Source organism: Vanessa tameamea, chromosome 8, assembly GCF_037043105.1.
Source record: "Vanessa tameamea isolate UH-Manoa-2023 chromosome 8, ilVanTame1 primary haplotype, whole genome shotgun sequence".
NCBI lineage: Eukaryota > Metazoa > Arthropoda > Insecta > Lepidoptera > Nymphalidae > Vanessa > Vanessa tameamea.
In genome coordinates this window covers 10063016-10087357 of record NC_087316.1, presented here as the reverse complement: position 1 = coordinate 10087357, position 24342 = coordinate 10063016, and the positions used below count along the sequence as shown (strand labels likewise).

General features: G+C 30.5%; 1 protein-coding gene across 3 annotated transcripts in view; it reads left to right on the top strand.

Moving 5' to 3' along the window:
- Positions 1-24342, top strand: part of LOC113399875 (cerebellar degeneration-related protein 2) — an 83116-nt gene that overhangs the window by 55961 nt on the left and 2813 nt on the right. For 2 of the 3 annotated variants that reach the window (XM_026639140.2, XM_026639139.2), the window contains exons 2-5: positions 22566-22678; positions 22756-22904; positions 23167-23607; positions 23825-23993. In XM_026639140.2, coding sequence (XP_026494925.2) covers positions 22566-22678; positions 22756-22904; positions 23167-23607; positions 23825-23993 — 872 coding nt within the window. Of the gene's footprint in view, positions 1-16378; positions 16660-22565; positions 22679-22755; positions 22905-23166; positions 23608-23824; positions 23994-24342 lie in introns of those variants that run through there. The other variant, XM_026639138.2, reaches the window with a different exon arrangement.

Genomic DNA, 24342 nt, shown 5'->3' with positions numbered 1-24342 from the left:
AGCAGTGTTTTTATAACGCTTCCTAATCACCTCTCGTATCGCTGAAGGAAATCGATTGAATTGCATCATACATTAATTTGCAATCTCGTTTATTTATTCCCAATGTCACATGAGTTGATGGACAGTTTGACCGTGTCATAGTACAGATATGTAATTCGTAATGGAGCTAATGGTTCGGCTTAGACGAAAACCTTGATTATTTTTTAATTGAGTATATTAGACTAATCATTATAACTAAAATATATGTATGGTGGTAAGAAATTATTGAATAATATTTCAGTAAAAGTCCATTTGCTACCATAATTGTTAATTGATAACAGTTGCTAAGTTGTCCCGTCGGATACGTATTTTGATTCATTGTTAAAAGTTTTTCAAGACTTATTTATTTACATCAGATAAGTATAACGGCCACTTACAATATCTAGTTGATTATTAATAAACTACATGATTATATATATAAACATCTAATTATTTCTGGCCTTTAACAGGCCATTAAATGATAACAATAAACTTAAGTCACACAATCTTACTAGAAGATTATTTAAAAACCTATATTTAAGTACCTAACGTGAGAATGACGATATAAAATAAATTAAATTTTAATTCAGAGAAATGTAATTGATATATTGAATACTTATTTATATATTTATCATATGTAGGTAGAGCTGAGATGAGTCGGTGATTAGAAAACGTTAGTCAGAACTGATGACTACTGGTTGAAACCTCCACTGAATTTCCATGTGCTTAATTTGTGTTTATAATTCATCTCGTGGTCGACAGTCCAAGAAAACATCGTGAGGAAACCTGCATATGTATATCTAATGTCAATTTAGTTCGGCCACAAGTGTATCCACACTATGTTTATTACAAATTGTAACAACGTGGTGGCATAAGCTTAATACCATCTCCTCAAAAAAGAGAGGATGACTGATATTGCTGGTGGCAGAGACATATACAATTATACAGACTGGTACTTCGTATAGGTACTAATTTGATAAAACTTGTGATCTCTTATGGATTTATCGATGTATTGTACAACACTAGAATGGTCCTTTGAATACGTAATCTGGATTTGCAATTAAAATTCACAATGTGTTTTTATTATAATGTTATTTTATTTTGCCTTATTTTATTACCAACGGCTTAGTAAGCTAGAATTATATAAATTCTAATAAAAATCTTTATGTATTAGCAGAGGGACCACACGGTCATCTTGGTCATCACAATTTACTGGAATATTATAACAATATTTCAGATAAAGCACTATTCTATTCACGACTGCAAATAAATCCTTATGACCGGCTAAGATTATGTTTATTATATATTTGTGTCTCACGTACAGAATACGATAAAAATTCTGCATAATTAATTCTCATAATAGAACGACATCGTGTTACACGGAATGTCATAATCTTTCAATTTTAAAAGCGTGTGAATTTCCACTTATTATTCGACTTCTGCAAAACGTATTCCGAAATTATTTGCGCACTGCGCACTACATATATGCATGTGTGCAAGGTGTGTCCAGAGAAAAATAAAATATAATTAAATCTTATTAATACACATGTCGTGACTACATAATCGTCCCCGTTATATATCATATTCCAAAAACTTACGTATCGAAAATATCATATTTCATTAAAATTCATAAGGTCAATATATGGATCCATGAAAATAATGTACATTATCACGGCACTAACACTAAATAAAAGGACATCATCAAATGCTATTCCACTAAGCGGTAAGCACAACGTGCGCAATATTATATGAAGTTAACCCAATTAGTATACCAAATAACTTCACCAAAATATTTAAAAAAAAACAACCAACAAACTATTAAAGTACAAGGTAATAAAATTAACAGAATAATAATAGTCAAAATGCGTATCTAAGTAACATAAGGTACGTCAAAGACTTCACATTTTTTTGTACGATGAACCACACCCAAATCATCTATAATCCTAACTATAGTCTATTCCATTCCATAAACAAACCTAAGATTACGTATTTCATGCGCTATTACCTCACCTATATTGTGCACTTCTAAGAGTTTATGATTAATATATCTTTAATTATAAAACAATACACATATTATTTTTTTATATTACACTTAACTACTTATATCCACTTTTGTTTTACTTTCAAAATTCCGATAACAGTTTCAGAAAATCATAGATTAATCAAACTCTCGACCAATGATATCGCGTCAATTTTCTGTCAAATATTGTTAATTTAGCTTTTCTCCTCCTATGAATATAGTTGTATGCATAAAACAGTCTCGGGATAGGTTTTAATTAAACATAACATCTGCTCGACTCAGTCGCTTAATGAACATCTGCCTCCAATGGCAGTGAAACCCTTTTATTAATTCATCTTTTAAATCGACTTCAAAAAAAGATGCAGGTTATATTGTTACATTTGACGTGAATTTTTGTTCTGTTCTTCGGTTACTAGAATACAGCTAGATCATTTAAGCTTTGTTCACTGACTACAAGTAAACTATAGTAAACTACTAAGTTGACTACAATTACTTTTGTCAATATTAGTTTGATCATCATCATTCAATTAATTGATGTTATAAGCAAACCTACTTGATTGTCGATTTTTATCTCTTTCCGGTTACGCGAGTCAATATTTTTTTTAGATATTAATTTTACTTTTAACTATATACTTAATGATATATTCATAGACACCAAACGATGGCAAAACATAGTCATGCCTTAACTCCGAAGAAAATTGGATTTCTTATTAAACTTACGATTTGCTCTATTTTTGACTACATTCCAACGAGTCAACTTTTGAATGGCATTCAAAAATAGTTACAAAATTATTAACCATAAGGTTCATGATGCTATGAAGCTTCAAGAGCTTAAAGTACTAAACGAAGCGATAGTGCATAGCGAATTGCGTGTGGAAGGTGTAATTTATAACTCATTGTGCTTTGGAGTTACGACGCTGATCGAGGATACCGTGACACCTCACATATTTTGTACTACTTACTCTGTCTTATCAGTTGAACTTGTAGATGTATTTGTAATATGTACTTGCGATAAAAATAATCACTTGAATTGAATTTAAGTCATTATCAAAATAACATTAGAATAGGACCCCAAAGATTGCGGAAAGTTAAGTGTCGAAGTAATCTTACTAGTATTATAAGTGCGAAAGTTTGGTTGGTTGGATTTATTTTAATATTTTTTTTTTTATGTTATCGGTAGGCGGACTAGCAAATGGGCCACCTGATGGTAAGTGGTCACCACCGCCCATAGACAATAGCGCTGTAAGAAATATTAACCATTCCTTACATCACCAATGTGCCACCAACCTTGGGAACTAAGATGTTATGTCCCTTGTGCCTGTAGTTACACTGGCTCACTCACCCTTCAAACCGGCACACAACAATGCTGAGTACCGTTATTTGGCGGTAGAATATCTGATGAGTGGGTGGTACCTACCCAGACGGGCATGCACAAAGCCCTACCACCAAGTGTGGATGTGTGTTACTCAACAACACACAACGACTGAATGAAAATGGTTACCGTACAGATTTGGTTTTGATTTTCACAGATCGACATGATTTTGTGCATAGTGGCAGTTTGTGTGAAATTATTATAAATACGAAAGTTTGTTTGTTACGCTTTCACGTCTAACATATCCATTCAACATATCATTCAACATCAAAATTTTACTTACACGTTGTCAGGGGTAAAAATATATGGGGACATAGGGTACCCTACACCTGCACTTCCTTTATATAGAATTGAATATCTAAAATGTATAATTCAGTCAATTAGTTGTATCGTATCCTAATATCAAACCTTTAAATGAAATGGTTGGATTAATTTAAAAATATAAACTATACCATGTCGCATTTTAATAAATTTTAGTACCTAAATATTTTAACGACTTCCATTCAGTTTAAAAATCGTACCGAGCATTTAAAGTGGAGACACTCGTGAGCCATGTAACGTATGTAGAGCACACTTCATATTTTTTGCGTTTAAATTTTGTAATAAAAAAGATAGCTTAAGCTTAACAATATCTAGATTATTTTAAAATAAGTATTAGATTTAAAACCTTCTTTAATAAACAGTTAAAAAATTAATAAACAATCTAATAAAAATGGGACTATAGTTATTCCTTAAATAGGTGCGTTCAACTATATAAATTCCGCTCTATGATATTTCAAAATTACTTTCATAATTTATAATTCAATTAATTTTATTAAGCTTAAAAACAATTACAATTAAGAAACTAGAAGATCAATAAAATTTTACTATTCAAAAATAAATCCAATTAATTTCGAGAAATATAATTCGAAATGTTTATAACAACAGACAATCATTAAAGTTTAATCGAATGGATTGGTTGATCGACACTTAAGCTGGTTAAATAATAACTGAGAAAGTAGAAATAAGTAAAATACAATAAAATATCTATCTATAACTAAAACTTAACTCGAATTTGCCAGTTACAAACAGTATTACATTTTTATATATTTTTAGTCAAGAAATATTTTAGACAATTGAATTTTAATTAATTTATATTAATAATATAACAACAAAATATACAAATACAATAGAGTATTAATTATGAAGTAACCAGACGTTGTCTAAACTATGTATTATGAATGCATTGAATATAATGGACTTCGTTCTCTATAGACGTCGAGAGCTCAACTTATGGCGAATAATTAAGAGGTTTTAATAAATAATGACTACACGTTCATGTACAGTAAAACCGGTACACCTGCCCTTGAACTGAGAGAATATCGACATCCGGTTTTTTTTATATTTCTTTTGATTGTAAACTTGTTGATTTTTTGAAGAAAATCAATTTACAATACAAATGTACAATATTTAAACAAATCTATATAATTACTTAACTGTCTCGCTGTTTTGGTGACTAGTGTATAAGGTTGAAGGTCCTAGATTCAAATTCCTGGTCGGGACAATACATTTAATTGGAATTTCAAAGTAAGGGAGGTTTCAGAATAACACTTGTCAAAGAGAAAGCTCTTTAAAACCTATAGACCGGCGGCCTAACAGGACGTGTCTATAGATTACTAGCTCAGGTTTAGGTTAATGAATTGCAGTTTGTATTCCAATCGAAGCAGGAGTGAAGATGAACAAACCTTATAATTACTTATTCCATGCGACTCGTTAATAGCTCTGCCATGTTATGCACTACAAACAGTCCTTGATTTTTTTTTTAAATATACTATTCCACTAAATTAATTCGTCCACTTTAATTTTACTATCAAAGTTTACAATATAAACGTATTTTTTTCGTGAACCCATTATTAATATCATTGATTATTTCAGATCTCGATCAGTTGTTTATTGGTCTTTACTCCTCTTGTAGTTGAAAAACTATATGTAAATATATATATTTGTATTTGTGTGTGTATGTCGGTCTCTCTCCAGTCGTAGGATTGTCATCTCATCTGACTACGAGAATGACGGAATAGAGTGCATTTATGTTTGCACTCACTCACACTTGCTCGGAATATCTTTCTATTAGCCTTTCAGAATGATCGCCGTGATTTAAATACGGTCAGAAGGACTCGACATTTTAAATCCAGTTATTTATCTATAAATTGATATAAATAATTAAACTATTACTTAGAATTCGAATGTCTAAATAAGAAATATATTTTAATCTTATTCCAACTCGCTGCTTCACTGTGGATTTTTTCCGTTGATGCAGATTTAGTGACGATGTCTTCCTTAGATAAATTATAAACTTAAGCAATTGGAAACTTGTGTTTTATTCAATTTGAACCTGTAATCGTCCTTTAACATCCACGTATTCATCTTTTCATATCTATTTACTAGGCTAGCTCGACTCTTAGCTTTCTCTTCGTACTTTTATCTTATTGGGGTGAGTGTTTGCCCAGCAGTGTAACATTTAAGTGACGTTACATTACTTTAAAAAAAAAAACGAGTAAGTGGACTTCCTTTTACAAAAAGATTAATAATAATTTATTATTACATGAGCCGCTATACTGGTCGTTCGCTTTAACGTACACATGAAAAAAAAATTATCAGTCTCGAGAAATTGTTTAATTGCTTACGATAAAAAGTCTATTTTCAATACTTCCCTATTACAATTATACAATATTATATAATTGCTACAATTATTTATAGAAATAAAAGAAAATTATAATGAACTTTTAAAATTAATTTATCTACAATAATTATTATTTATGTATCAATTGTCTTATAAAGGTATATTCCGATTTTTTTAATAATAAGATGCAACTGCAGCATGCTCATACAACTACCGCCTTATTTAACATTGTACTGACAATAATATTCTTCATACATAAATCATAATAATTTTCATTCCATCATTAATAAAAATATTTTATATTAACAAGAATAATTTAAATTTATGCCACAATCGGAACCCAACTAATGACTGAACTTTCCGTCACTAATGAACGATCTTGCTTCGTTTTAAAAAATGAACTACGTTTTGAAATTGGAATGAATAAACTCGAAGACCATTAAAATTTTACTTTTCAAAAGTAAACTCCAATTAAATTCCAGAAAACGAAATTTAGCGACGTCATTAATAAACTTTTTTTTATCGGGAGTTCAGTGAAACACTCGCTTGTGTCTCTCTGTCATCCTAAATTTGATATTCGAAATAAGAAGACAGAGCATCGTTTATCTAGTCATCCCCTAAACAAAATACATTATAGGTAAAGCTAAAAGTTATATAATAATTAAAGTGAAATTGAAGATACTGTATTATGTAAAATCTAAGTGAATGTTTTTTACTAAACACTTATCTGTAATATGTACGGCATATAAAAATGTACATTCATAGATATAATATGTATTTAAGTATCTGGATCTAAGTAAGTGTATGAAATTTTGTAGGATCATTATTTGGTCTTGTTAATTCAATTCTAATATTCAGTATTTATTTTTAAAAAATACCTTAATAAATTTTAAAATAATTGAATTACTACGCACAGCGTTCACAGCTAGTTCTAGCAAAAAAAAATGGATCCATTTATAACGTAAGAAAAAATATTGTTGGGAATTCATCCCGTAAATAGGAACGACAGTTTGTATAGTTCGTCAGTTTTGAATTTAAAAATTTTGAATTCCGTCTTTAGGTTAAGAGTTAAATAAAGCTGTCTATGTAAAATTCAACTACTATGCGTGAAATTTAAATTGGAAAGTCTGTATGGCAAATCTTTACTTTTGAAAGCTAGAAAGAATTGTTTAAGGAAATATTGAATTTATTAATTCGGAACGTAAATGTTAAATCCATATCACTAATTTCTACATTTATTGAAATCTCTCTCTGAAAATATATGTCATATAAAGTAACGCCGGTAGCAATCAACGCAATTGATAACTAAAATCCGTAATATAAAATATTAATCGTCCGTACAACGATAACAATGATTCTGTCGGTCCTGAATATAAAACGTATCGTACTGATATTATTACATTTCTGAATTTATTATATTTAGTCACGATAAATTCTTTGCAGATTAAAGTAATAAATATTATAATCCTAAATAAAAATATTTCAATCCATGTCATAATCAACGACAAAATTCTTCGATAAATAAACAATTGATTATTAATAAAGATAAAAAATCCGTATTAATTCAAGCTTTTGTTTAATCAATGTACTACAAAAAGCCTTTACAATAGTTGAGTGGAACTGACTTAGAGTTCAGTTGTAAATTTTGACCTACAAATACTTAGGGTGAAATTTTACTTTGTTTACGTTATAGTTGCTGAATTTTTTATGAAACTATGAAAACTAAAACTTTCCTCAAATAATTTATCAAATCTAGTAGACAGGTCGACAGATTAGCGCGTTAAAACATGCAAATTCACCGGCTCTATAAGGCTAAAGCCCTACATACGTATACATTATTACTTATAATATTCAAATTACTTATATATTTTTTTCTACTACAGTGCAATTTAATTTATAATTACAATTTTGGCCCTAGCCGATGAGCCTTTCGGCAATAGTTGCCTACATAGCACTTTTTAATAAAAGAAAATACTTGCTTACAATACGTAATCCAAAATGCTTCTCGACGCGGGTGGGCGGAAAACTTATCTATAAATTTCTTTATATAGATACAAACAGATTTCCTTATGATGTTTCACTTTCCTGTCGAGTGCCAAGTGAAGTGTGTCATTTATATAGTTAGAAGATTAAAATTTTCCAATTCTCATCTAATCTAATCATACAAAAGCAGGAAGCAATGTCAGCTCATCGCGTTTGCGCACGCGCAAGGGAGCAGCGCAATTTGTTGAAAGTCGAATCAATTTGTTTTAGAAAGTAGATTGTTCTATGGCCTCGCCTTTTGTTCACTCATTTTGCAAAAATGCTCTTGTTTAAAGTAAAAATACGTGCTCTATTAAGATTTACAATGTCGTCATAATGTGTTGCTGTACTAGGTTAAGGAGAAGTTAAATAAATAACTTATTACTTTAATATATATATGTCTGTGTATGTGTGTGTAATTGCGTTGTAACAATAAATTAATAAGCAATACTTAGTATTAGTGTTCCGCGTTGAAGGGTGAGTGAGCCAGTATAGCTACAGGCACAAGGGACATAACACATTAGTTTCCAAAGTGGACGGCGTATCCATTTCATACATCGCCCTAATACATTTATAGAGCCAATATCTATGGGCGATAGTGTGACCACTTGATTGACCGTCATATGGCCAGTTTTCTTAGGCTTAGGCTTAACATTAGATATTTATTTCATAGACAATAGAATGTTTTTTTTCGTAACCGTTACTTGGCTCGTGCAATAAATAGATTATTATATATTGTAGTTGGCTTTCTGAGATCAGGACAAGGTCGTCAGCGAACCTCAAGCGATTGGAATAATTGATATTTATACCATGTGCTTTCCAATCTAGTTAACTTGTTAATGAAGAGTTTGCCGCAATTTTTGCTTTGTCTTTGAATAAATAAAATTGAATCGAAACAAAATTAAAAAAAAAACTTCTTTTAATGTCAAAAACGTACACAGATAAACAAGTTTTCAAAAATGTCCTCTCTATAATATGATTAAGCATTGCATCATAATATAGCCTTTTATAATATATTTCATAAAAATTAATGTTTTTAATATTTTTTTAATACGTACCTTTATAACAAAGACAACACAATTTTATTATATATATAGTTCTTACTATGAATATTTCGAAAACATTTTTTTTTTTAATATTTTTGAAGCGTGACCCGTTTTTATACTCGTCTTTACTTTCGAGCAAAAAATCTTAGAATTAATTTAATTAATTCCTTTTTTTTTGTTTACACATTACAAATTTTAATGTTTCGTTCTCAATACAAAAACAAAATGATGTGATCTTAAACAAAGTATAACGTAATCTCGAAATTGTCTTGCGTGCACGCAGACACGACAACCAATAACATTTAAGTAAACAAAACCCACGAAACATGTAACCGAAACGAATTGACGTAACATGTGATTATTTAAATCGTAAACTTTTTTCACCTGAACCAGATTATATTATCCACGATATTGCATATGTCGTAAAGACATTAATTTGAATATTGGCAATATCTTAAAAAATTGTTGCCCACGGTTTCGCTTATATAGTAGTATGTTGGGGTTGGTTGTCAAATGTTAGACATAAAATAGTAGCCTACGTCCTTCCTTAGAACTCAAGCTTGCTTCATACTAAATTTTATAAAATTCGATTAAATGGTTGGATTTCGAAAGACCAACAGACCGACAGAGAGACTTGTAGTGTAGTGTGTCATCATTACAGAATATAAACAATGTGTTTTATCTAAATTCCTTGAAAGAATAATATTAAAATTTTCACCAACCCGATTAAAGACGTGCTAGCTATGGGATTCTTTTGAGTAAGTTAGTCCACGAGTACCTCTGAGCATAAATGTTAGTCCTTAAAAATAATTACAAGTGTTTTAACTTCACCTGTTCGTATTCTGGGTCAAGTCTTGGAACTCGATTTAAAGAGATTTTCTACTCCAATTGATGAATCAATATTTCAGATATTGCAAACACTAGTATACCAAATATCATAAATAGTTTAAAAAACAATGTTTTTATATTAAGTTTCTTATAATATATATAAATTGTTAAAATATTAATTATAATAATAATACTTCATAATCTTCTCAATTTATTAAATATCTGATTAAAATCAAATTACTCTGTATTGTTTTGTTGTATCATGCCGTACAAATTGTACACTTCTAATATTTCGAAGTCTGTAAATCTTAGATATACCAAAACATATTTTTAAGCAATAAAATCTACTATTAAATCACGAGCGCTACTATTTTGATCATTTACATAAACATAATTCTAGTTACATTCATTAGATCGTCCGTTTACTAAGAAAAGTAATACGTGCCTATATAAGTATTACCAGAACAGTGAATGAGCAACAGTTACAATGAATGTCTATAACTATGACAAACTGCAGGTAAAACCGTGAATTATAACTAGCTATTAATATTATGGAATGTAAAGTTTGCTCAAAATACGAAGAGTCGTAAGTCCGTCTCACGATCCAACATAATAGAGCATATTTATTTTAACAAGGCAAGACAATGCGCCAATTTCATAATTCAAGCGATTATAATACATCATACTGATACCAGTATTAAGCAAAGCAAAACATTTTGAAATTGACTTATATAATGTCAGTTCGCAGAACTATGTGACCCTGATGGGCTTTTATACTAAGCCACATGTTTCATTATATTTACTATGGCCGTTAACACGCTTATTATTACGGCACTTCTCTTGGCATAGTGTATTTGCAGAGGATATTTTATGATTATTTGCGTCGTACAAATATGGCAAATAACGCAAATACGTATTTCCGCATACTTGACAATTGTACATTATGCCACAATATCAAAGAAATTGTGTTGGACAAATTTTTGCGTTGCCCGTCATTATTTTGTTCGCTTAATAGCATTGCAATTGTTGTGTTATTGTGTCATATTTGAGCATTTGTGTGAATTACGTATTTACAATATTACGAAGACTTAAAATATTGTATAAAACCGAAGTAATATCACTGCGGATAAAGTTAAGTGAAATATTGCATTTAGTTTTTTCGATTTTCCTCTTAGATCCAGCCGGTTCCGCACTGCGTGTAATAAAAACTGGATTTAACCGGTAACATAAAGACATTCATTATTAATCTGCAAAAAAGATGAACCAGTACCTCAAAGTATAATCACACGATGATTCACACGTGTACATATAATATTATGTGCACGTGTGAATCCGATATTGCAGATGATGATTGCTTGTGAAGGAATAACTCCGCTTTGGGATCTCTGATGAATCAAGGTGTTTAGTTTATTAAAATCCTCACAATGGATACAATAGGTTATTGATCAGATGAAAAGGAAAAATATAAATTATTGAACACTATAGAATTTGTTATTGAAAATCGTAAAATAAAAAACACTTTTCATATTACAGTCAATATAAATATTAGGTTGATTATAATAAAAAAAAAATGGGTACGAGCAAATACATGATGGGAAATGGTCACTACATCAGCCACAGACATTGACGCTGGTAGAAATATTAATTGTTACTTGCACTTTCAATGGGAAGTGGTACATGCCATTTGAACTAATATATCATTTCTCCACCGTCCGTATTAATTAGTCTAATAAGAAGTTATTGGGCTCCCGGAGCAGCCCGAATTCTAGAAATTCAAATTCTAGAAACACTGCGCGTTTACATTCTCGCGCCTCGGAAAACACATAAAAGTTTCAGGCGCAGGACCAAGGAAATCGATCGTAAAAACTGACACGAAAGCTATAAAAATGAGCACACATTTGTGCACTATATGTTCTATATGCATAATGTCCTGCTCAAATGACTAGCATCCCTTGAAAATGAGTTATCACTAAAATCGTTAAGGATACTGGCTTACCCACCCTTCAAATGTTTAATGGTAGTTACACCTCTGTGATCGGTTCCACCCAGACGAACAAGGAGGAATATATAAACATCATTTAACAACAATAATAAGTAGTATAAAAAAGGAAACAATTGCACACACAATATTCGTAAGTAAAATTACCTACTTGTTATTTTTTATAATAACAATTTTAGTTTTAATATTTATTTATTTTTATAAACTAGACGTCATACCTACATCCATTTCCTTAATTAAATTTTAATGACTATATATAAAAAGACTGACCGAATTTTTCGATCGGTGGTAGTCAATTTGCATCAGGTTACCCTCCTGACTTCCTGGTCAGCTCGTTTGCCATCTATCGCATAAAAAAAAATTAAAAAGTTAAATTACATTTTATATTAAATATATATTCGTATACAGATATGACAAGATTATAACTAATGAAAGTGTCACTTTTGACATGGAAAATGTAAAAGGAAAACGTCATGAAACAAGCGTGCGTTCTTGTTTTGAACAAGAAAACAATTCTATATGGATTGAATAGTTTATGTGAATCACGTGTCACCGTTCTCTGAAGTTCTAAGACCATTTGCGTTGATGTAACAAAAATAATTACTTGAGCACTACTTGAGCAATGTTACACAGACATAATAGAAATTGGACTTGAACAGACTGTTAATGGCTATTGTAGGTTTCAATTTTAGTGATTAAGTATTTCCTTTTGTTATGAGTTTAAGTTGACAACTTTAGATAAGGAAAAAGCATTTAATTCTAATGATGCTTTTTGTGTATTTTAAAATATTTTTTGCACGTAACTCTTAATTTTTTTTATTATAATAGATACACTAAATATATTATTCGTATTATACATAATATATTACATGCTTAACATATCAACAAAACAATAATGTAATCAAAAGTTCAAAGGTCTTTTCCATAAATAGTTATTTATTCATACAACGAATCAACATGTAATCAAAAGAACATGTAAATCAGTAAATATATTCCCAAATAAAGGCATTATGTTCACATAAAATCCTCGTTGACTTTTTGACAGTGATAGGTATACTATTTCCGTGCATATTTCTTTAATATATTATCAGAGTTACTTTACTCAATGTCACATAACATTAATTATACCATCATGTCCTATGTCACGTTACGAATTTTAAATGTTTTTAAAAAAGAACTCCACCAAAACTAGATCTTAGTCTTATTTGGGGAGGAAAAAAGGAATACCTAATACTCAATACTCATGCGTATGCATGAGTATAATATATAAACAAATCTCGACTTTATCGAACACAAATAACGGCAAGGTTTAGCAAAAATGTTATTTATATCTTTGTATACATTTTTATTCAGTCGACGTTGAGCATCACTGACCTTGAAGTAAATATTTACGTTATTTTATAGGTACTTATTCAAAACATAAAACGGATAGCTAATTACAAAAAGTTTACATGTGGTCAATATTTAATGGCTAGAAACAAAGAGTAATTTAAAAAAATATATATAGAAGTTGACAAAATCATTATTATAAGACAAAATAATGCATGCGAAAGCATTATGAGTGGTACCGCCTGGTACCATTATAAGACCCACAGACTTATTCCATTTGAATTTAGAATCTTATCAAAATTAATAAAACGTTTGTATTTTTTTCTAAACAAAATAGTAAATGAAATTTTATGAAATAATTATAGATAACACATAATAATGATACGTGCCTCATGGACATGATAAACATTTTTAATAAGTATCACAAGCTGATAAAGTTCTACGACCTAAAAACCTTGTCCATATTCGTGACTTGGTCGACCACTTTCAAACGAATTGACTTTTTCCATATACGTATACACACGGATAATTAAATCGAGGGCTACTAAGATCACTACAATGGTAGGGATAATTATTTTATTTTTTGTAATCATCACGACTTTTGACTGACTTCCTTGTTGCTTACTTATATTGTTGCAGATTCCGAGATGCCGGGTTAATGTACGAGTAATAGTTATCGGGTTTTCTATCAAAAAATCTCATTAAAATGTAAAACTGAGTCCTGCGTCTTTGCTCATGTGGGATTGCTGTCTCCCATCCGAGAGTGCATCTGTGTACGTGCGTAGGTGCACACGTATACAAGTGCACTCCCTTGCATTTCCCTTGCATAATTTGGATAGCCTTTGAGGTTGTTTACCGTGGCTGACATTCTGTCTGGGCGAGATTATTTCTTATTCTATTTGCATTTTAATTTCTTTATTAATATTTATTTGCTGAAATATATTCCGTAACTAATTTTATATCCAATCGGATAACTAGTTTTAAAGTTCAGAAACATTAAATCTTAACATCTTTATAATATTAATAAGTTAAAATTTAGTCAGAAACAAAGTTATATCTTACATTTGTGGTTATAATGAAAGTCTAAGTATAGGTACTTTTGTCGTAGGTACCTAAAGTCATCATACCGTTTTCATTTTCTTTACAAGTTTAATATGTGTGAGTCAGGTGTTGCAATTGAATTTAACCGCTTCGACTACTGGTTCTCTTTATTGACAACTGACATTATTTTATAGTCTTATATTATAGACAGCCTTAGTATCAAATCAACTACCAAACTAAACTGAGCTGAATGACAATATTACAGTCTAATAAACTAAATGTTATTCATTAATAAACGTGTGTATTTTTAAACATGATATTTTATTTAATTTACGCTTATATTAACAATTATATTAATATTTATATAATATTAATATAATTAGATAGTTGAAGTTTTCGTATTCGTATTCTTGCGTTGATGGCGTAATGAAGTCTGGAACTTCATACGGTCAGTGACCTTTATGATTGTACTTTTTAAATGAATGTGCAACTTGAATGTATGTACGTATGTAACATTTTGAATTTTATGATTGTAGTAACCTTCAAAATACTAGACTTATCATATACTACGAATTGAAAGGTATCAATTCGACATATTTGTTCTTTTATTGTTTACAGTAGTATTAACAATATTGGAATAATATTAATGATGTTTTTGCAAACATATTCATCATATATATGATCAGAAAACAAATATTTCATTATTACAACTGTCAATGTGTACATTCAAATACATAATAAAAAAAATTAGGACGTGTTGTTTCCGTGTTGTTTACAATAATATCAGGTTGAAGTAAGACTTGAATATGAATAAATCATCATTAAACATTTCAGATATCTCATAGTATGATATTCGATAATTTAAATATAAAAACTATGTAACATCCTATAAGTGAATGTTGAGAACGTACACTTTACATTACATTTCCTTAATTAAATACAGATAATTAATCTAAAAAGGAGCTTAATTCATTTTAAGGGGAAGTAAATGAATTTGTGCTGTGAGTAATATTTAATTGAAATCTTACAACTTAGGTCAAGGACCTTTTGAATATTTGTGAAATATCTAAGAAGAATGTATTGTACAATTTGTAGTGATCATTACATATTTTTATTCCATATGTTTAATTCAATAACTATTACTTCCATAAAGTTAACCAACATTTTTTTTTTAGATGTAAATATACAAAATATAAGAATAATTTCAAATTAGACATAATATGTATATTGCATTAAAATAAATCTTATTGAATGTTTTATGTTGCTTTAACGCTTTGTTAAATAATCTCGATTTGTCGTAACTAAGATACATAATTGTAATAGAATTCTGGCAATAGAATATTCAGTACATTTCATAACTACAAACTTTCGTGATTCTAAATTTAAATTATATTCAATTAAATACCTTCTATTATAAAATAAATAATACCGACATTATGTTGATTTTTTGTTTCATAACAAATATTGAAACGGCTCACTCACAAACCGCTCGAAGGAAAATAACTACTCAAATCATTATTATGCATTTTAATGTAACAAAATTTACAAACTTATTTACAAAATTACATTCTAACAAATTCATATTGAAGACTGTATGAACTAAAAATACTCTCGAGAAAGTCAAATATATTTGATAGGTATAATATTTCCATAATGAAGCTACTTACATAAGAAATAATTATAAACGCCTCTTGGTCTCTTATTTAAAATACCATCCAAAATAGATTTAATATCGGATAGTCGTAATTCATGAAGCGTGAGAAAGCAATTGCAACGATTAAGATCGAATACTTTCTTTGCGATCTTGTAGGTATAATTTTGACATGGCGTATTACCATACCAAATGTCTTGATCGATTACTTAGGCACTTTCACCGTTGATAAGTCACATTTGATTCTTTTGCTCCAATGTCGCTTACATGAAAGGTAAAGTTTGATAAATTTCTTTTGCTATCTAAGATATCGGCTATTAACGAATGAAATGAGATTGGGGAGGACAGGCGATGGCGCGTCGAACTTAATTGCAGTGGTATTCGCTCGCGCCGTCGCTCAGTCAGTTCTGCGGCGCCACGCTGTTCACGTTACTGTTGACCGTTGACGCGCAAACATCACCGAATGCAGTAAAAAATATGGCAAGCGCGGGCACGTAGCTAAAAAAATATCACTCTGTGGTTAGTGACCTTCAAAATTTAAGTGCCCGGTGGAATAATGACCGAAGAACACGAGCAATGTGATTCCTTCAATTCGTGGGAATTGAACGGACTGAACTCTTTAGATCTTTGGGATTACACCGTCGAACTGGAATGCCTGCAAGGAACCGAAGGTTAGTGTTACGTAAAAGAGAGGGGCGTTGCGGTAGCCGTCGCGCTCACTGGACAATTCGCAATGCACAGAACATTGACATGGCACCTTAAAATTGAACCATGGAATCTGACGTCGGCCGCCACGCTAATGTTTCGACTCGCAACGCTTTCAGTTATATATTTAAAATTAATTTGTTAATACGTCACAAAGCTTTCAAAATTTTACCATAAATAATTTTTAATTCATAAACTCCTACATCATATGATTAAGAAAAACAATTAAATTTTCCTACGTGGGTTATTAAGAACAAGATAAGATTTTTCAAACGTATTCGCCTTGTCGAGTTGTTGAGTTATCTCCTATATTTATCGATAATTAAGCCATTGTTTGAATGATTATATATTTTCACTCTTAACACTTATCTTCACGCAATATACTTTTTTATATAAGAAGCAGTATATAACTCAACAACACTTTACAGCGATGGCGTTTAACCTTCTCTTATTTCCTTACGTTTTCTTACACAATCTTACGAGCTTACACAAAGGCGTTTAAAATAAAAAATGATTATTAAATTACGAATAAGCGCCATTAAATTTCTGTATTACTCCACAGTTACTTTAAATTAAAATGAAACTAAAAATGGACAAATTAAAACACGACCGACCAATGAGTATATATTTTCTTTGTTTTTACGGATTTGAAAATGTTATATTATCGTTAACATTGTATTGATAAAGCATAAATGTTTTTCTTTACAAATACCATATGTAAATAAAGATCACGACCTTTAAACTAACAGCCTCACTACACAACGGTGAATAGGAACACCGATTTCTCTCTTTCTATTATCAGCAAATTGCTGTTTGAAAGAAGAAGACAAAGAATCATGTAACTAAAACGCAATCAGTACCTATAAAATGCTTATTGGTATAATGGGGGTTAGTACTTCAGTAAATATAAATTATTAACTTAGGTTACGTTTACGTTTCTACTTGAGCTGCAACGGAAAATACAGTAATTTAATATTATCTAAGTGTATACAATTATATAAAAAAAGTTGTTTTATGTTACCGTTCAACTCAAAATGTTATACCTAACACTTAATTGAATGTTAAATAAGTTTTAGCTAGTTTACTTAAATGTCTGTTAAAGTGAATAAATTGTGGAAACTTTACAAATAAATCATTTAAGACGGGAAAAATATCTTAAGATTCGTTTGATGCAAGGTTAATATGAAAACAATAAAAAGTAAAGAAACATCGCAAGTATGTGCGTTGTGTTATTTGTGCATTCTATATATTCTTAATCTCATAAAATCCGATGGAACGGCTAATCATCCACGTACGAAAAGGAATTGGGGATCTACGGCCATATATCTAGCCATTAGCCCACAATTGGTATCAAATGAGAAATGATTAATAGGAAAACATGTTTTGTTTGAAAAAATGCTTATTCATAAGTAATTAACAAATTTGTTTTTTTTTTTGACGTTTACAATGACTTAACGTTTATCTTCTTTGTTAATATCATTAACGTTTTTGCGTTATTAAAAAGTGTATTGTCACACCCGTTCTGTTACAAAGGTTCCTAATTTGAATTTACTTTATTATGAAACTTAACAATTACTAAAACTAATACGTGGTATAAATAATTTTTTGACTATTTAATTTGGTAGGGTTTTTTCAGGCATCACTCGTTTCGATAATGCACAAACGATTTCTGAGAACCGAATAAAAAATATATTCGCTACTCACGTTTCTCGTTAATAATAATATTTTAAATCAAATGAATAACCAATGTTACATCCACTCTACTACAAGGAAATTAAAAATACTTCATTCTGACTATTTCTCTTAAAATTTTATCATATTTCGTTTACTTTTATTACGGTTAATATTTATTTAATTATCGTACTAATTATTGATCGTGCAAGAATTGCTATCGAATGAAATGACGCAAACATTAATGATTATCGACTTTTGATTTGTATAAATGATACGACGTTGAAAAGTATTACACACATTTCATAATATATATATGTATATATACGATACCAGAATATACTCTTTTTATTTACTCAGACTATGTCTCTAACGAATAATCTAAATCTTGAAAAATATGTACACGAAAAAACTTCGAATTTTGTTTTTACGTGACATCGTTTTTGAACAATTTATTTTTACGATTTGAATACAGATAGAATAAAATTGAATATAGAAAAGCTAAAAAGAAATTGTGAATAATTAAATAGACTAGTAGTGGGCTAAAAAAATACGTATATGTACTTGGTAAGACTAAATTAGCGTCAATGTGAATAACCTTTATACAGATGCACTTAAAAAAGTTTTTACAGTTATTTATAATTTAATACCTATCAATCAAATACTTCTTTTATCTTCAAATAAATTTACTAAACTTGTGTCAGTGTATACTCGGTTCTTTTACATAAAAGGCATATTTCTTTTTTCGTCTCGTTTTCCTGCTGTCTGTGGGATTGATTTCGTGAAAAGGGACGGAAGTGTGTAACGGGAAGCCGGGGAGCACGCGCTTGATTTGACTAATTATAGCGGGCTGTACTGGAGTTGGCTGTCAGATGTTTTTTCCGATAGGATATCATGTTAATGTTGTTTAATACCAAGGATTGCATTGCATTGCATCAGAGATGTCAATATTACACATTATATGCGACTACTATTATTTTCCCGGTTATTATTTATTTATGATAATTCAATTATATGTTTGTTTTAAAAGTAATACACAGATCAAATTAGGTAGGATAAAATAAAATTTAAGCATATTTATGTTTTAAAGATATATCCAATGACGAAAACGTATTCGTAGTTATACTTAAAAAAACATCATATGCCAAAGAAAGGACCTCATATTTATTATTTAAAAATATATGAATCTACCAGATCGTCCAACTAGATTATCTATGAATACGTGTATCTATATACAAGTAAATATTTGAGCTATTTTCATTGTACTGTAGCAATTTTATTAATGAATGACCCAATTAAGGTTTATTAACAGGAACGTAGCGGATCGTATAGCTGAATCACAAATATAACAATAAATAAGTACTTACGCTATAAAATATATTTTCTCTAAACTAAATTATTATCCTTATAAATATGAGATTGTATGAACAAGTAAACGTATATAATAAAGGTCATTGTCTTTTCGGTCAAGTCGGACTCATTCGATAAAGCTTTAATGTCAATTTGTTAATGACATATTTATATCACTTTCACTGTCCGTTGAATGTAACGATTATTATTTATCTATCGACATATAAGTCAACACGGAATACACATATATAGGTACCTAGTCTTTTAGGACATGAAACGCCATGACTAGAAAAATAGAATCAGTAATTAAATCCTAAAACGTAAATACTTGGTGGTAGGCCTTAATGCAAGCCCGTCTGGGTAGGTACCACCCACTCATCATGTACCACTAAACAGCAATACTTAGTATTGTTAAGTTTCGATATGAAGGTTGGATCAGCCAGTGTAGCGATAAGGAACATCGCCTCTTAATTCCCAATGTTGGTGGTGCATTGGTGACATATGAGAAGTGGTTAATATTTCTTACTGTACCAATACCTATTGGCAGTGGTGACCATTTACCATCTGGTTGCCAATTTGCCGCCAGTGGCGTAACTATCGTAGGGCCAGGTGGTGCAGTGTGCACCAGGGCCCCGGAGCTCAAGGAAAGGTGGAAAGCAGGTGGAAAGCTTTTTCTATGCACCGGGGCCCTTGCTCACCTAGCTACGCGACTGTTTGTCGCTCTTTTACGATATCGTTACGGTAATATTGATTACTTACATTAAAAACTCTTCACGGTAAAACTATAAAACGTTATTTCATTACGTACCTTATATGTTTTGCTACCCATATTATAAAGCCAGAACGCCAGTTACAATAAAACTGCATTCCGTATTGTTTTTTAAATATGCAATGCAATAGGTAATACGTTATTCATCCTAATATGACATTCATTTTACTCTGCTATTTCTTAAAATTTGATTACATTACACAAATTACATAAAAATCTATTTAAAATACTCGTACATTCTTATTCCATATTAGATTAACTTTTAGTATTATTGTTAGGAAATTACAATAGTGCTTTATAAATGTCAACATTTAAATTAATTTTGTTATAATATAGTTTATTGTGCCTATTGGTGTTCTCTTTTAATAATGTTAGGTACAATGTACTAGAAAGTTTTTGCGTACAATAGTTTATTGAGAAAAGAAATCCAAACTGAATAAAATTGCTGCACTTATTTCAAATTTCATTGTTACACCGATTTATATCAACCAAAAAATTATTTTTATATTTATATGCCTTAAACTTATGTTATACCTAACCACAACATGACGGCAGAGTATTTTTCGACCAGAGAAAAATTCTATGAAATTTATAAAATGTTGTCTATAGTTAAGTTATTTAAAAAATCAGACCTGTCATTTGAACCCGTAACCCCGATATCAAATTTCGGCTTTTGAAACTTACCACTGACCCAGCGAGAGTTTTTTTGTACGAGGGCAATCATATATGACTTGTTATGATTGTTCTAAAATTGGAAGCCTTTTATTGTATTTAATGAAATATATATAAACCAATTAGTTTATTACAAAACACTATTTTAAATTAGCTTCTTTCATATTAAGGCTAAGAAGTAATCGTTTATATATTTACGTAATTAGATAATTATTATGTATTCATGTGTTAATAATGCGTGACTGAAGAATGTCGGCATTTTAATAATGCAAGTTAACGGCTGGTTATCTCATTACGTATCAAAATGTGTTTTTGAGAAAAAAAGAATCATTAATGGCCAATATTTAGAGCGTAAGAAAATTACAGATATAATATAGACTTCATATTACTTCCATGAGTTTACCATAATATAACAATTATTACGTATGACCAAAAGCTTGAGAATTTTAACCACCATTGTAATACCTGCGGTCCTATTTAGTTTTAAACGGGTTTAAACGACTTTATGATATTTCCTGTTTAAAAAAAAGGTCGCAATAAGTACGTATTAGAAGTGCAAAATAAAAAATTATACCACAAAAACATAGTTTAGATTTTAAATAAAAATTTATTAACCAAATAACTTGAAATGGCACAGAAATCTTGCTTAGCCTTCAATGTGAATATAAACATTTTTTATTCATTAGTCTTTACATAGAACGTATATTACAAGTAGGTAGTTGTAAAAACGTAACTTATAATTTGCCTTGCATATTATACTACGTCATCATCACGTGACTGTATATAGCGCTAATTAACATAAATGGATATCGTATTAATCTCAGTTTAAAAGAAGTTCATATAATATTATCTTCAACTCTGTTTCTCTCTTCCATTCATTTGGATTTTACATTTATAGCCGGTAAACCAATTTTAGTTGTAACAATATAATTGGACATTGCGATCAAATAAATTAAGAAAGTAAACGCTCGATACGTTGACCTAATTTTAGCTTGAACTTGACGTATTAATTTTTAATTCTATAGCTAGGCACTTAGCTTGTTCTCCTTTCACGATACCGAGATTTTAACCAGTGACAAAGTAAACCAAGTGTAGTACCACCGATAGTAATTTACAGTGAACTAGTAGAACGTGACTCGGCGAGTTTCGTTAGACCAACTAATAATGATTATCCACTTTTTCATCTTAAATCTACTGGTTCAAATACTAAAATAAAATGGAATATCATTTTAATCTGTAACAACTTCAATTATCTCATCGCTTCACCGCCCGCGACGCTACACTTACAACGCGATGATATCGTCCGATGAAATAATTGCAGCTTCAATTTTATCCATCGTATCATCCGCATTTCTGTCATCACATTTGCTTAGGACTTTCACAGAATTTATGTTGGTATTTTTGTTACAGATTTGCAGTTAGCGGCTGAACTTGGAAAGACACTTTTGGAACGAAACAAGGAATTAGAAACTGCGTTACGTCAACACCAAAATGTCATCGAAGATCAAACACAAGAAATCGAAGTATTTATCTATTCTAATCTTAATAAATTAAATTTTATAAATATGAATTTAATAAACAATATAAATATCAATTTCAGTACCTTACGAAGCAGACTGTCGCATTGCGCGAAGTAAACGACTCAAGACTGAGAATATACGAACAACTGGAAGTGAGCATTCAAGATTTGGAGCGCGCAAACCACAGGCTAGCCGTCGACCATTCCGCCGACAAGAAGCATATTAAAACGTGAGATTATTACCGTTACAATTAACTAGTCATCATTCGAATTTTTCTGTAGCCATCAAAGCTATTTGATTTATTATTGTTATCACAATGAATTATTTTTACTTCTAAAATAAAACTTTTTAAACAAGAAAATTACGTTAGTTAAATATAATTGATACATAACTAACGTAATTTTTTTCATTACAATTATAAGTTGAAAGTCTTTCAATAATAGGCAATAAGAATAGTTTAGTATTATTAATAAATTTATTTCTTTTATTAGCTTATGCAGCAATATCGAAGGCTTAGAAAACAAGTGCGAAGAGTTGCAAAAAACTGTGGACGATTTGAATGCCCAATTGGAAATCGTCCGGCGGCGCTCAGAACGGAAACCTGAAAATGAGAAGCCCAAAGAAAAAGAACAGAAACCGGCGGAGTTAGCAATAACCAACAACAAGAACGTTAACATCACCCCTCAAAAGTCAATAGCACCTCTTCCTGAGCTAACAAGAGAAGATGAAGACTTATTAAGGCTAAGTGATGAGTTGAGGGAAAATAAAGTTGCATTCGCTCAAGAGCAGAGGAGGGTAACCGAGCTCGAAGAACAACTGGCGTCGGTGATACAAGAGAATAATAGACTGCAAGAACAGCTTCGAAATTGGCATCAGAGAGATGACGAGCCTAAATCTATGCACGAAGAATTCTCAATCCTTGAAGAAGTCAGGTAAGAATGAAATTTATCTAATAAAAATATATAATTATATTGGTAAGTTAGATCACCTGTAGAATGCAATTAAATTTTAAATGAAACCAACCAAATCGAGATAGAAAAACATAAATTTAAAACATTTAATATAATTTAGACCGATACCTAGAAAAATGCTGTAACGAGAAAACTTTGATGTTGGACTATGCTTATAAAAGTGTTACAAATATTTCAGACAAGGACAGCTTTGCGTCAGATGTCTCAGAGGAATGGAGCGGGATGATATGTCTTCGATACTTGATGGAGACGATGATGACAGAAGTGCCATCAGTTCTCTCATTCTCACGCCTGGTCAGCAAAGTCCAAGAGACGACCATGTCACCAATAAACTTGTCAAATTCGACGTGAGTACTAAATATTCGCTTGCATGTTTCATTAGTTCTTATATGTTAAGCTATGTAACATTATTTCTCAAGCTTTCTCCTCTATTACATATTTTTATTTCTAACCCGAACTCTATTCTTTGTAGTTTCTATTGTTAAATTATTTCTAACTAAACTGTATTAACTCACAACTCGCAATTATGTGCAATAATAACCGTACTAATAATAATCAAAAATACTTATGAAATCTCAACCTTTCCCATTTTCACGTAAAAAAACAAACATCAATCATAGATATTTAAAGCTTTTCGTCTTTGAAAGTGCAACCTACCACTAGAGTAGCCGTCGAGGTTGGTATATCCCCTCTGAA